The sequence below is a fragment of the Oenanthe melanoleuca genome, chromosome 3 (assembly GCF_029582105.1).
Source record: "Oenanthe melanoleuca isolate GR-GAL-2019-014 chromosome 3, OMel1.0, whole genome shotgun sequence".
In the NCBI taxonomy this organism is placed as follows: Eukaryota; Metazoa; Chordata; class Aves; order Passeriformes; family Muscicapidae; genus Oenanthe; species Oenanthe melanoleuca.
The window spans coordinates 19,361,212-19,375,956 of NC_079336.1; the positions used below are offsets into that span (position 1 = coordinate 19,361,212).

At 37.4% G+C, this 14,745-nt stretch overlaps 1 protein-coding gene across 7 annotated transcripts in view; it reads left to right on the plus strand.

Annotated features, from left to right (window-relative positions):
- DLGAP2 (DLG associated protein 2) overlaps nucleotides 1-14,745 on the plus strand; it is a 440,625-nt gene that overhangs the window by 277,948 nt on the left and 147,932 nt on the right. For 4 of the 7 annotated variants that reach the window (XM_056488339.1, XM_056488340.1, XM_056488336.1 and 1 more), the window contains exon 4: nucleotides 11,176-11,208. The exons of the other annotated variants lie outside the window; for them this stretch is intronic. In XM_056488339.1, the coding sequence (XP_056344314.1) occupies nucleotides 11,176-11,208 (33 nt within the window). The remainder of the gene's footprint in view (nucleotides 1-11,175; nucleotides 11,209-14,745) is intronic. 7 annotated transcript variants of the gene reach the window in all.

Here is a 14,745-nt window from a genome sequence, read left to right on the forward strand (position 1 = left end):
AACTGAGTCTTTTCCCAGGAACAAAGCAGTTTCTTTAGAAAAGTTTATCAAAGCCAAAGTTGGTCAAAGTGAAAGAGACCCAGAACAATTTGGCTGCTTGCCTATTTGCATGCCAGAGTCCAGAAATAACTGATAGCTCAGATATATATACTGGATTTAGAGATGGTAATTGACTTGTTCACTCTGTCTTAACTGTACATTATGTATTTTACAATAAGCTTCAGAAGAATCATACCTAGCATTTAGGTTATGAATAAATAGTTGTTATCTCATCTAATAGTTGAATATTTAATCTAAAAAATCAAATACTTTGGATATTGAACCATATTCTGTACTGGAATAATTCCAGTGACCCAGTGAGTTATAACATGAAATAATTTTCTCCTCTAGTTATATTCCACATGAAAAATGATGAAAGCACAAAACTGTGTTGAAAGAATGTTAAACCAACCAAGTGAAGCAATCAAATCTGGAAATGCCTGTGGGCAAAAGCCAATTCAGCCTTTAGTTCATTCCCTTGTGCATAGGGATTTTAATTACATTATCAGAAACTTTCCCCCATGAAATCCCTTCTCCTGTTCCTCAGTCTTTTCCTTCTGAATTCAATGCAATTCTTACCTCCATGAAATTTACCTCCTGCATGTCTTGCAGGCATTTCTGATAGAACTCTGGTGTTTATCACTGAAAACATTGACAACTCTCCTAAGCCACCACATCAGAGTCTGGCCATTGTTAGTGAATGAGACACAGACCACAGCTCATCCTGGATCCACAGCATCTCTGGGCCAGTCACACGGGCTGCTTTTGCCACTTGTGCCTGTAGGGCTTATTTCAGCCTCCAATACTGTTAGCTCCTGTCACTCCAGAAATATAAATGGGTCCTGCCTTTAGTCTGATGCCATTAGGGTGCACTGTGCACTGGTAACTATGGTAGCTTGGTATTCCTGATCCAATGGAAACAGATTCTAATACAGTTTTAGAGAAAGCAGAGAATCCTACTACCAGTAGTAGAGCCCTGCCTCAAACAGGTGGAGTAGAGGGACAACTGTTTGGATCCAGTATGCAACAATTCAACACTATACTCTGTTTTTCCTACCCTCATGGAAAGCTGTAACAACAGATGAAGTCCAAAGGCATGGACTTAATGAACCCAGTGGACTTTTTTAGGGATGGTCCATAAACTGAGTAAAATGTGTGTGTTTATAAATATACATGTATATATAGGCACTGGGAGAGTGGTGATGGTTTACTGGGATATACTGGAAAATGTAGGACATGGTCATGGCATAAATTATGTGGAATTGAGGTGGATAATACTCTGGTTTCAACTAGGATAGAGTTAATTTTCTTCTTACTAGCTGGTACAGTGCTATGTTTTGCATTTAGTTTGAGAATTATATTGATAACACTCTGATTTTTAGCTGTAGCTAATAGTATTTACCCTAAATCAAGGAGTTTTCAGTTTCCCATACTGTGCCAGTGAGCAAGTGCACAAAAAGCTGGGAGGGGGCATGGCCAGGGTAGGTGACCCAAGCTGACCAAAGGGATATTCCAGACCACACAATGTCATGCTCAGTGTATAAACTGGGGGAAACTGTATGGACAGGACCAATCACTCCATTGGTCAGCAGGTACAACTGCATATTACATCATTACTTGTCTTTCTGGCATTTTATTCCTCTTCCTTTTTTATTTCAGTCATTAAATTGATCTTATCTCAGTCTACAGGTTTTACCTTCTTTTGATTCTCCACCCAGCAGGGAGAGGGGCTGTGAGCAAATGGCTGTTTGTCATGCAATTGCTGTTTTGGATCAAGCCACAGCTCCTTAAGTAGATGATTTTTTTTGGTGGGTATTCTTTTCCCCTCCTCCTTAGCTTTTGCACAGCCACAGTCCTTGGAACACTCAGCTGGCTTAGTATAACCAAAATTGTCCTAATATTTAGTAAATCACTGAGTCAGCTTTGTGATATAAAGCTCGACTTGGTACTTTATATGTCAATGTATAAACATAGTTATTTAGTCTTTCTGAAACCAGGCAGGGCATCAAAGGTTTGAAATATTGGTTTGTTTTATCTGATAAAAAGAAAAAAAAGACAGGAGAACAAATATGGAAAAGTACTATCTCTTGGTTAGCAGAACATAATGAATGATGTATGAAAGACCAGATCAAGCTGAACACAAATGTGAAAGCAATCTCACATGATTTAGAGGAAGAGAAACTGTTGCTGTGTTGAAAATGAGAGAAAATAACCTTTTGTTCAGAAAAGCCTTCTGATTCAACAGCTTATATTTCTATAATTTTCAAGGGGGAAAAAAGTCACTAAAAATCGGGGAAAGTGGGAAAGAAAAGGCATTTCCAGAAGTTAAAGAATGAGATAAACTGAAAGAATTTGACATGAAGAAGGCAGCTTCCAAGAGACATGTCATAGTATTTGACATGATTAGTGGCATAAAGTGAAACAGTTGAATTTCAGAGGATTTCTTGCCTTTCTTATGAAGAATGCAGATTTAGAATGTAACAGCAATAAAGCTGAGCAGATATATTTTCTTTAAGTTCACTTTTCAGAAAACAAGATATTTTTTTTCTTTTTTGGTGTGATATTATGGAACTTCTGTTTGAGACTCCTCATTTGCCCAGAGCCTACCTTCAGAATTTCATCAGACTGCTTCACAAATATCTCAACATAACATATATATTTTGAATTTTATTCAGCATATTTTTAATTTTTATAATTTTCTGGTCTCAAAATTTTGATAGCTTGATATTTCTGAGAGTCATTATATCTCCCTATCATAATGTGTATTTTGTCTTTACTTCTTGACTCATGGAATGCAAATGCTCCATGACAATGTATGATAAATTGAAATTTTAACATTTCATATGGAAAGATAAAATGCATATATCAGATAAAATGTAATAGATTAAATTGCATATATCAGTACAAGTAGACTCTCAAATTTCTACCATCTATTTGCTGTCAGATGTGGAAAATCTATGTATAAATAATGATTTTTAGATTTTGAGTAAGTATAAATAACCTATGGCTGCCTGTATTAGCCATCTTCTGAATCTGGAAACTGTGTTTTTTTCTCTGTGATATTATTCATAAAAATAGGAAAGAGTTACACTTGCTGTTTGAGAACAGAAATCAGCTCTGGTCCAAAGTTAATGCTTTATTTATTTTATTTTATACATCCTATGACCAGGCTGCAGAAGTGGCTGGACTGGAATAAGTTTACATGTGTCCTTTAAAAAAAATGAGTTAGAAATACAACTACCTAGAAAGTTTTAGGTCTCAGGCTGTCCCCATGTGTTGTAAGATGGGCTGATGGGGAAGAAGGCTGGCCTGGGTAAACAGAGAATCTTTCCTGGAACTCAGGAAAAAACTGGAAAGTTTATGATCTTTGGAAGAAGGGGCAGAAAACTTGGGACTACTATAAGGACACAATGAGGTTAAATAGGGAGAAAATTAGAAGGGCCAAAGCCCAATTGGTATTTAGTCTGACTACTGATGTAAAAGACAATAAAAATGTCTTTATAATTACATCAGAAACAAAAGAGGGGTAAAGGAGAATCTCCATCTCTTATGGAATGCTGTGATAAAGGATGAGGAAAAGGCTGAGATACTTGATGCCTTCTTTACTTCAGTCTTGGACAGTAAGACCAGTTGTTCTCCAGGTTCCAGGCTCTGGAGCTGCAATATAGGTACTGAGAATGGAATGGAACTTCCATAACCCAAGGGCAAATGGTTGGGAACCTGGTATACAACTTACAAACTCACAAGTCTATGGGACTGGATGGGATTCACCCAAGGGTGCTGAGAGAGCTGCTGGAGATGCTCACCAAGCCACTCCATCAATTATCAGCAGCCCTGGCTAAGCAGAGGGGTCTCAGGTGACTGGAAGGTAGCAAATGTGAGGCTAGGACAACCCAGCCAGCACAAGTTTATTAAAGGCTGGTCCTGCCTGACTGACTTTATGGATATTGTCTACCTGGACAAATAAAAAACCTGTGACACCATTCCCACAGCATTCTCTTGGAGAAAATGGAGCCTATGGCTTGGATGGTGACTGTTCTCTGGGTAAAATCTGTCTGGATAGCCAGCCCTAGAGAGTCGTGGTGAGTGGAATTCCATCCAACTGGCAGCTGCTCCTGCCTGAGTGGTGCTCCTCAGGGCTCAGTTTTGGGGCCAGTCCTGTTGAGTATCTATATCAATGACTTGTGTGAGGAGATCGAGTACACCCTCACAAAGTTTCCAGATCACACCAAGCCAGGTGCCAGTGTTGATCTGCTGGAGGGTAGGAAGGCTTTGCAGAGGGATGTGCACAGGCTGGATGCATGGTATGAGGGATTGTGTGAGATTCAACAAGACCAAGTGCCAGGTGCTGCCCTTGGGTCACAACAACCCCCTGCAGTGCTACAGGCTGGGGCAGAGTGTTGGAAAGCTGCCCAGTGGAAAAGGACCTGGGGCTGCTGGTCAGCAGCAGCTGAACACGAGCCAGCAGTGAGATGAGCTGGCCAAGGCAGCCATAGCACCCTGGCCTGTATCAGCCATGGTGTGGCCAGCAGGAGCAGGGCAGGGATTGTCCCCTGTGCTCAGCACTGCTGAGGCCACACCTCGAGTTCTGTGTCCAGTTCTGGGCTCATCACTGGAAGAAAGACACTGAGGGGCTGGAGATTTTCCAGAGGAAGGCAGTGGAGCTGGGGAAGGGTCTGGAGCACAAGTCCTGTGAGGGAGCTGGGGATTCTTAGCCTGGGGAAACAGGTTCAGACAGAACCTTGTTACTCCTTACAAGGACCTGAAGGGACATGGTAGTGAGGGGAAGTTGGCCTCATCTCCCAAGGAACAAGTGATACAGCATCAGCAAACATGTTTATATTGCATATTAGGAAAACTTTCTTCACTGGAAGAGATGTCAACGTGCTGAACATGCTGCCCAGGAAAGTGGTGGAATCACTGGATATGTTTAAAATATGTGTAGATGTGGCACTTAGGGACTGGCTTTAGTGGTGCACTTAGCAGTGCTACATTAATGGTTGAACTTGAGGATTTTCAGGGTCTTTTTCAACCTAAATGATTCTGTGTTTTTAAGGTGTTGGTTATTAAATGATCAGGCATACACAATTTTAAAAGTGCTTTTGATCTTAAAAAAATTTGTGGATATGCTAAGACACTAAAGTGCACTAGGTAAAAGAGGTGCTCTCACCTCTTCCGTGGCTAAACCAGCTACACAAGTGGAAGTCACTGGGAAAGCATGAAAAATGTTTGTGTTGACCTTTCTGAAAAACTTTTTCATTTGTATGCTTGTTTTACATAAATGCACACATCAGCATACCAGTGTGCCTGTAGATGATTCTGTGTGCCTTCCTGGAAGTGTTTGGGTTGTTACATGTGCTGAGGATGGCATGCCTGCTGTAGTCCACTGGGAAATGCTGGTTTCAATATGAGGCAGTAAAGCTGTGATGAACTCCACAGATGATAGGTGTCCATGACTGCTCAGAGCTGGGGAATGCTGCCTCTGAAAAGTCTCTGCACTCAAGCAGGGTGGGAACTGCTGCTGCTGTCAGTTCAGCATCCATCACTGCAGGAAACCAGGGCTGGGATTTCACCCATTATGTACTTTTAGTTTCCTGATGAGAGCTTTGGACAGCATTAATGTTCTGATCTTGAGATGTCTGTATGCAGCTGAAAGTTCTACAACATATTTTAAGACGCTCATTAAAACCCTGCATTGAATTTGGATAAACCAGTCCTGAGGCCATGATTATACTATGAAGCATGAGCAGACCAATTGCTTGAGATCAGCAGCAGAAGAAAATGGATTAATGATGGCTTTCAAAATGTGAGGAAACTGTTTCTGCAGTTTCTATCTTTTGTTAGTGGTTGTTTTTCTTCAGTTTTTTAAAGTGAGACTGAGTAAAGAAATGGGGAGAACATGTTTTGGAAGAAGAGAAGCAAATCATCATCCAGTTTAGTTGCCCAGGGTAGGTGCTGCTGCCACGTGTGGTCAGGCTGCAGGGTATATGTGATGGAATGAAGGACCCTTTGAGGGACTCCCTGGGCAAGCATCTGAGAGCTCCCATGTGCTGTTATGATCCTGTACCTCTGTGCAGACAGCTTGTGTTGGCCTCCCAGTCGTGCGCTGTGAAAACTGAGTGAGTGTGCAAGCACAAGATGAGCTCTGTGTGTGAAGACTTCAATGGCCAGTGGGAATACCAGTTATTAATAATAACAGATGCTTTCTGTTAGAGAAACCAGACTTATTAATAAAGCTCCCATAATATTTTTTTTCTTTTTTTTTTTTTAGTAGTTTGTCTCCCTCAATTCAGTTGTCTCATCACAAATAATTGACTTCTTTTTCCTACTTTGTCAACACTACAGCCATATGTGGCCTATAATCTCCCTGGGCAACGTGTGCCAGTGCTCAGTCACTCTCATGACTGAAAAAAAAAAGGTGTTTCCTGGTGTTCAGATGGATCCTTTGTTTCTAGCCATTGTTAAATTTCTTCCTGGAATAATATAAATCAGAAAGCAAAATATAAAGTGGCAAGTATCATATAATTTTAAGAGAGGGGGAAAAATGATCAGTGAGTATTTGCACTAGAGGCTGACAGGACTAAGTTTATTTTTGTCCAGGACTTCTTTTAATGAACCATTTTAGACATCTGAGGCCATCAAATTTACCAGTTGTAAACCAGCAATTTTTCCATGTCTAAATTATTCCCATTTTATAACTGTGACTTCTCAGATCCACACCCATATATGCAGATTATTTTTCTGAACGATTCTTATGGTGAGATTCATCTCTAATTACCTGCACTACAGGTTATGTAGATATGTAGCTGTCTAAGCTCACTCTGTGGTTATTAGAGATCTTGTCAATGGAAAGAGCTCTTCTACATATTCTTCTGTACAAGTTAGATTTCTACTCTTCAATGTAATTAATTGACTCAATTTCAACTACTTCTTCATTGGAGCTAATGGAAGCTCAGACACATATCTCACAACAAAAAACCTCTACTGAAGAAAAGTAAGTTTCAATCTTACTCCTAATGGTATCGCAGGAAAAAATGCTGGTTACATGAAACCCTGATTATCAGTGTAAATGTAATCTACTTATCTCAATATGTAAATTTTTATCAAAAAAATAATACTATCAAATTGAATCAGAGCAATAAATAGGCTTTCCAATGTCATATTGATAATTCTTCCTAGCAAACTGTTCAGCTCGATTTTTTTCTCTTTGAATTATCCCCAGAAATAAAAACAAATTCCAAATATCAGCACAAGTGAGCAGCAGGTTTGTAAGATGGTGACTGATGATGGCATTGTTATGAAATCTTGCGTGCAACTTTTATGCAAACTCTTTTTTTTTTTTTTTTCCTTGTCAGGGAAGTTCTGAAATAAAAAGTTTACATTAAAATTTTAATTGTGCTCTTTAAAGAATTGGTGGCCAATGAATGCAAATAGCCTATTAATGAAAATAAGAGAATCTGAAAACAGGTTTATTGCAGTAGGTTAAGATTATAGTGACAAATAATAAATAGAGGAAACCCAAGTTGAGGCAACAGGACTGTGCAAACAGTTTTTCAGTGAATAATTTACGTAATTTCTGGAGCTGAAGGAAACTCTCCCCCTGTAGAAGATAATGCGAGGAATTGTTCACCTCTTTCTCCTTTAGCCTCTGGCTTTAGGTTTGGGTAGTACCAAACTAACCCTCAAATCTTGGTGCAGACAAACTCACAATCCCAATCCAATCCAGAGTCACCTGCCAATAGTTTTCACTGACCTGGTTGTTAAAAATACAGTTGTAACTTCTAGTTAATGCAAATCATCTTTCATCTTCAGCCATTGCACCTCTATGCCATTCTTCATGCTCCCCTTTGCAACCAGCCCTTTGTATTCCAAATATTATGAGCAGCTGGACTCCACTCATCTTGCTTAAAGAAGACTTGAGCTTTGTAGAATTCATGGTCCAGGTGTTGTACATGTCTGCAAGGGTTCCTGAGTTATGCTGCCTAGTTAGGGGCTTATAATAAAATAAGATTGAGTCTAACTGGAGATTTAGCAAAGCAGAGACACTTATTTCTTGCTGACAATCTCTGTTAAAACACTTAGGAGCAGGGCAAATTCTTGTATTTTCAAGAGAGCATGATTTAGCATTCATTAGCTTTTTCTAACCTTTCTAAGCAGGTACCAGCCCCCAGAGATATTTGCTATTACATCATCTTGCTGCCAATACCCTGGAGAGCCTTTAATGTTAAATGACTTAAATGTGCTCTGCACCTTAAATGTGTTTTCCTGTGCACTCTAAAAGTCATCCCTTCCACTCATTTTGTGTTGGCATTTTGCCAGCACATGTCAGTGGCAGCCATGCAGTGCTTTGATATTTTAATGTAAGCAAGAGAAAAGTCAAAAACTTAACACTGCATTGTGCAGTGAACACATTTTACTACTTGTAAAATAAGAGAAATGGGCCTTGGAGGCAAGATACAGAGATGACTACCTCTTTGCTAATCAACTCTAGGAAGAAGTTATTAGTTTATTGGCATGAAAATCTTGTGCTATCTCCAACGTCTATTTTGCACTGAGCTAATAAAATGTGGTGTACCAGAGATACTGCTTGCTAAAACGTGCACACACATTCCCTTTTTAAAAAAAATCATGCTTTGCATTATAACTCAAAGCCAACTGTATTGTCAATCACTAGTTTATTACCTAAATCAATGACTTATAGTATGAATCAGATCTGGATTTCATGAGTGCAATTCCTTGATAACTGCTAATGTGGACATGTTGCTATGTTGCCTTAAAAAGGGGATGAAAGTGTGTGTCACTTTTATGTTCTCCACTTTCATCTCAGATTCCTGCTAGTTAGAAAGTCTTATGTATGAAAATAAAAGTGAATAGCAACAAATCTGGGCAATTCACTAAATAAATGGAATGGAGGAAAATTGGATTCTACCTGTTCAGGCTTACTTAATTGAAAATCAGTCAAGGAAACTGAGAAATGCTCTTAACAATAACAGGAAATGATGATTTTTCTGCTGCCCTTGGAGTCCATAGAAGAGTAGAAGAAATCTCATGGCAGAGACTAAATATTCCAGTTGTTTCAGCAAAGGTTTCATTCCATTATAACTGCAGTAATTTTGTGTATTGAACTCTAGCAGGGAAATGTTGCACACTGTATTTATCTTTATATGGGAAACTTTACCTTGCCTGCCTATGCAGTGTTAGCTCACATCATTCTTTGTGAAATGTAATGATGGAATTGGGGCATGTGGATCATGATTTGTGGGTTCAATATACCATAAAATCTTCTGGTCTCAGCTAGCAAAGTAGGTCAGATTTTCTTTAACAGTTCACACAGGACACATGCTTGGGTGACAAACTACCTTGTTTTCAGTTAGTGTAGCCTGACTTGTAAGAAAATAAACACATCCACAATTTATATCAACAGCTTAACACATAATATTACACAGAAGTGTAGTTTTATACTGGGGTAAGAGCCTAATTAATTTGCATAAACTTATCTACATTTCTTTCAGAATAGCATTTTTAATAGTGATTTCTGCTGCAAGTTACAATATATATATATGAACTTTTCAGATACAAGTCCCACTTTTCTGGTTTAGTTGCAGAGATTTTTTTGTTTGGGTTTGGGTTTCCTATTTTAGTTTGGGTTTTTTGGTTGGTTGGTTGGCTAGGTTTTTTTTTGTTTGCTTGTTTTTATTTTTAAAACTCCCATTGTCTGAGTAGATACTTTTCACTGTCATAGGAAGAAGAGAATTTTTTCATCTTCTGTTCTTTTTCTTGGATCTTCATGTGTTGCATTGGGATATTTTTATTAAAGACATAGAACAGATGTTTCCAAACACCTTATTGCTGTGACAGGATGTGCCACGGGATGTGCACAGTGACAGCAGTTTGGACAATTTGAGTATTAGATCATTTGTGGGTGATTCTGATTTGCAAGGTAGCTGTGTGCTGTCTCTGTGCTCTCAGGGAGCAGTCACTGCCTAGCTAGATTATCCATTTATGCATATTCTAGTTTTGTGTGGTTTTTATGGACTCCTGGGGGGCAACGACATTTTTCTATCTCTTAGGCTCTGAAATAAAAAAAATCCTGAGGATGCTTTTTTTTTCCTCTGTAGTTTATGATAAGGCTTGAGACCCCACATAGTGGGGTTGTTAGTTAATTCATTGTGTTCAGCAATTTGGATTTCAGAAAGCAATTCTCTCTAGTGAATTTATCACATTTTAGGTTATTCTCTCCTTTGTTCACTTACAAAAGTAAGCATGTTCACAGTCCTCAGGAAATGTCTCAGTTAAGCTGTTGTAAGTTTTTAGATCCTAGCACGTTTTTCTTCCTGTCTAAAGAGTTCCTTCTGCTGTTCCAGGAGTTAATTGGTAAATATTTTCCCAGTGACTTCTAGAATTAGATACTGCATTAGGAAAAGTTCGGAATTTCTGTAGTCTAAACCATTAACTGTGAATCTTGTATCTGTTGACTGTTTTAATAAGAAAACAATTTTTTTTTTAAGATGAAGTAGTTTCTAAACAGTACTTGTCCAGGCACTGCAAGTAAATACAATCAATTCCTAAAAATTACAAGAAAGCTCATTTATAAACATTTAAACAGATAGATTAGGGAAAAAAAAAAAAAAAAAAAAAAAAAAAAAAGAAAGCGTGAAAACCAGAAAAGACAAAATTAGGTCTCTTATTTGTTGTGATCATGAAAGAAAATATTTTTTAAAGGGTACAATCTAAAAAGCATCCTGTACTTTTCTAATTATTTTTCTTATGTACAAAGATAGAACAAAAGTTTATACCCAAGATACGTGTTTCTGAAATCAGAGGTTCATTTACAAAGTATTGTAAAATTCCTATTTAATTGTGGTATGTCTGTCTTAAACAGTAAATAAATTAGCTTCTCATAGAGTTCAAAGCTTTCATCTTTAGATAGATAATAATTTACATCTTTACAAAACTATGGAGAAAAAACATTCATAATGTAATGTTAAATTTCCTCATTTTGGTTTTCTATATATATGATTAAAATTTTGTATTGATGATAATGTGATATTTGGTGCCAGGTTTGCTTTTAATTTTTTTGTGCATTTTAATATTAAATTAGTGTTAAAGATGATCTTTTCACTGTTTTAATTTCAGATTTGGATTCTCTAACAGGGCATGCATTTCCAGGTAAAGTGGACAGTTAGATTAGATTATGTTATTTGTTTGTTTTATACTCAGTTTATTGAGTTTTCTTGGAGGGTGGGGGGGAAAGGGGTGTTGTAAAATTTATTTGGTGTGTTTCTGACAGCATTTTGTTATGTGTCAAAATTGTACTATTAGTTGGGTTTTTTATATTTAAGATAAAGGAAGAAAAGGTAGCTATTACATGCACTAGATTAGATTTAAATTTAAAGATTAGAATTGAAAATTTGCATTAAATTTAAACTATTATATCATTAATGTAAACAATCCAAGGGGAGAGAATTATTCCTAAACAACAAGTCCTAATGAAAAGATTTTAAGTTATTCAAACTTGCATGTGATTCTGTAAGACAGGTAAAAAAAACCCACTAGTCAGTATTTAAGGAAAGCAAACATTCTAGACATATAAGACTTAGTTTCCAGTTTTATTACTAGAAGTGTAGTGTAGGTAAGAGGTTTTGAATAGCAAGAATATTTTCAGTAGAGAGCCAAGAAAGAATGATAACACAATTACATTAATCTCTGGATTCTACTGGACATGCACATTTTTTATGCTGTGTAGAACTAACATTTAAATATAATACATTCAATTAAAAATTTTAGTATTTTGCAACTATACTTTACAATTCAAATATTTTGAGTTGGGAATTTTTTAGCAGACATTCAAGAGAAGAGAATTTGATGCTAAGTAATCATGTGAACTTCTGTGTTACTTGGGCAAAGATTTTGGCACCGAAGGAATGTAAAGGAACATTTTTCTGAAATAAAGTAAATCTCTGCTGCAAATATATGACCTCTTTCTGTACTCAAAATTTTCTTGAATAATGCTTCAGTTAAACAGGCTGTAAAACTATTGTATAACAAAGAGATTTAGTCAAAATTTGTGATGATATTTCTCATTAGAATTATATCATTATTTATTGTCATTGGCTTCTAAAGTGTCTAGTGCATAGTATAATATTCCTCCTTCAGTTTTTCCTTAAAGATCTTTCTTTAAAAATTATGGGAGTGTAGCATTTCTGCACTGTAGGCATTAGATATGCTGCAAGATATAGAACAAAATAGACCAACAAAACATAAAAGTTTAGAAGTTCATTATAATGAAATTTGAGTGCAGTGTGGAGCACATCTGGGTACAGATTCTGTCAGAGTTATTTGTACTTAAATACAGCAGTATAACAAGTGAAGTCTGTTTGAGAAGTCAGAAGACTAAGTGCAGGTTTTGTCATTTTCACCCCAGATGAGGAAACTTTTATTCTGAGTGTTTTGGTTTGGTTTGAGTAAGGATACCCATGGAATAACATACTGCTTAATTAGGGCCATCTTGTAAACTTGATCCTCATAAGTGCTGTCAAATATATGCATGTGTCACCAAAAGAGACATTGAGACAAGCAGGATCAGTGTATCTTTTATTTTTTTTTCTCTACTTTTTAAAGGTTGAGTCTGCTTTTGTTTTTGCATGAATATTTTATGTTATTAGATGGTGCTGTCACAGTGTGTCGTATTCTTACTTTGTAACATGACAACATAATCATAATAAGCAATACTGACAATAGAGCCTTACATTGATATGTATGCCTCAGAATCATGGCAAAGAGAAATCATCCTTACTCTGCATGGAAAATGTCCTGAACTGCACAACAGGTGCTTTACATGCCTGCATTACATTCCAGGTGTAGCTGTGCACAAATCCATTAAATGGCCCGTTATTTAGCACAGATAGAAATATCTTAGAATCTAACAAACTGTCAAAGGGATGTAGGAGAATAATATAGACAGCCAATAAGCATGAAAGCCTGGGTGGACTCTAAATAAATATCCATTTAGGAGACTCACAATATGAACATGCTACTGCACAGCTCAGAAAACCCTAGAAGAACCATCTCCCATTTTATGCTTTATTTGACAGAGACATACTCTTTACACATAAAAGGGTAAAATAGCAGAATGTTCTTTCTTGCCTTCAGCTTTAATTACATTTATTAACCAATTCATTACAGTATTCTGCTAATATAGTGCAGAATGTGCATTTACAGATGTAGCTAAACTAAAAACCGAAAGGGATGCTTATGTATATATGCTGGAAAACACAGTAAATCCTGATACCTATGTGTTACCTATGATTACTCTAGTTAAGCTAAAGTATGTTAACTTTCAAGCAGATAGAAGAGATCAAGGAGTAACTTGTGCATCTTTAATAGCAATTAGTTAGTTACCTGAGATATGTGTGTTAACAGGTGATTTGTATCTCATGCTGAGCAAACACAAACAGCTCATTTGAGATTTCTATTTATCTCACCTTGGAAAAGCACACCTTTTGAGCTAATCCAGCAGGATTCATTAACAAGACCTCTAAGGGTATGGTGATCCAATAGTTTTTCACTTGACCCTTGGCCAGTGCTCTGCAGGAGCAGAGCATGAAGTGACCCCTTTCCTTAAGTCATGTAGCAGTGTCAGTGAAATGCTGAATGGGTACTACTGCCAGAGCCTTAGCAGGGCAGACATGAAACCGGCTTCTGCACTGACCTAATCACACAGGTTCCAGGGCAGAAGGGGTTTGCATCTATCTAGATGACTTTAAATTCATGTGAGTTCCCATTTGGATACGACTGCTTTGTGAATTTCAGGCTAAGAGAAAGTACTTTCCCTATCACCACTGGCAACTGCATCAGCTGCCCCATGTTTTCTGTAGATTTGGACAATCTCTGCTACTTCAGAGACAGATAAAAATATAAACCACACCAAAGTATCTGTCTGGTTTTTATGTGAAGGGAAAAAATATTCTTTAAAACCCTTGCAGTTGATCAGCTGAAACCCTAAAGTACGAGATTTGATTATAGTCATTGTCTTAATGCAGAGCTGCAAGTGTTATGGGCATGTTGAGAACTTCCAGAAGCTGGATTAAAGCATCTCTTTTACAATGATATCTAATCTCGTCCTAAAGCTCCAAGCAATGGCGAGTCCACCAGCTCCCCTGGTAAGCCATTCCAATATTTAATTACCCTTAGTGCCAGGAAATTGAAATGTTGTAGAAAGGTTGAATTTGTCTGATTTCAGGTGCCAGTCTTCCTTTTGCTATGCCTTTGTCAGCAACACTGAAATTCCCCCTTTTTCAGGTATGTTTTCTGAACGAGTGTTTATGACAAACTGCAGTGACCTGTGGAAAGGTCTCTGTGCAGAGAAGCTGTGCCACCTGGCCAGATGAACTTACTGCCTTCATCTGCAAACTTGGCCTCTTTCATAGGCTATCACAATTTTATCACCCCTATGACTACTAAAAATTTTTATACAGTAGTCAAGGTACATTTCAACTTTTATTTTGGTAAATTTGATATGCTGTACTCTTTAAGGCTCACACTGTAAGACTGGTTTTCTGACACCTGCCCTAGGAACCCCTGTTTTTCAAAAACTATGAGAATTTATTCACTTAGAATTTTGTAAATGCTGTATATAGAAGTAATTTTTTATTTGTACATAACACTTCCTTCTTAGTTTTCCCTTTTTAAGGATTTAGCTACTGT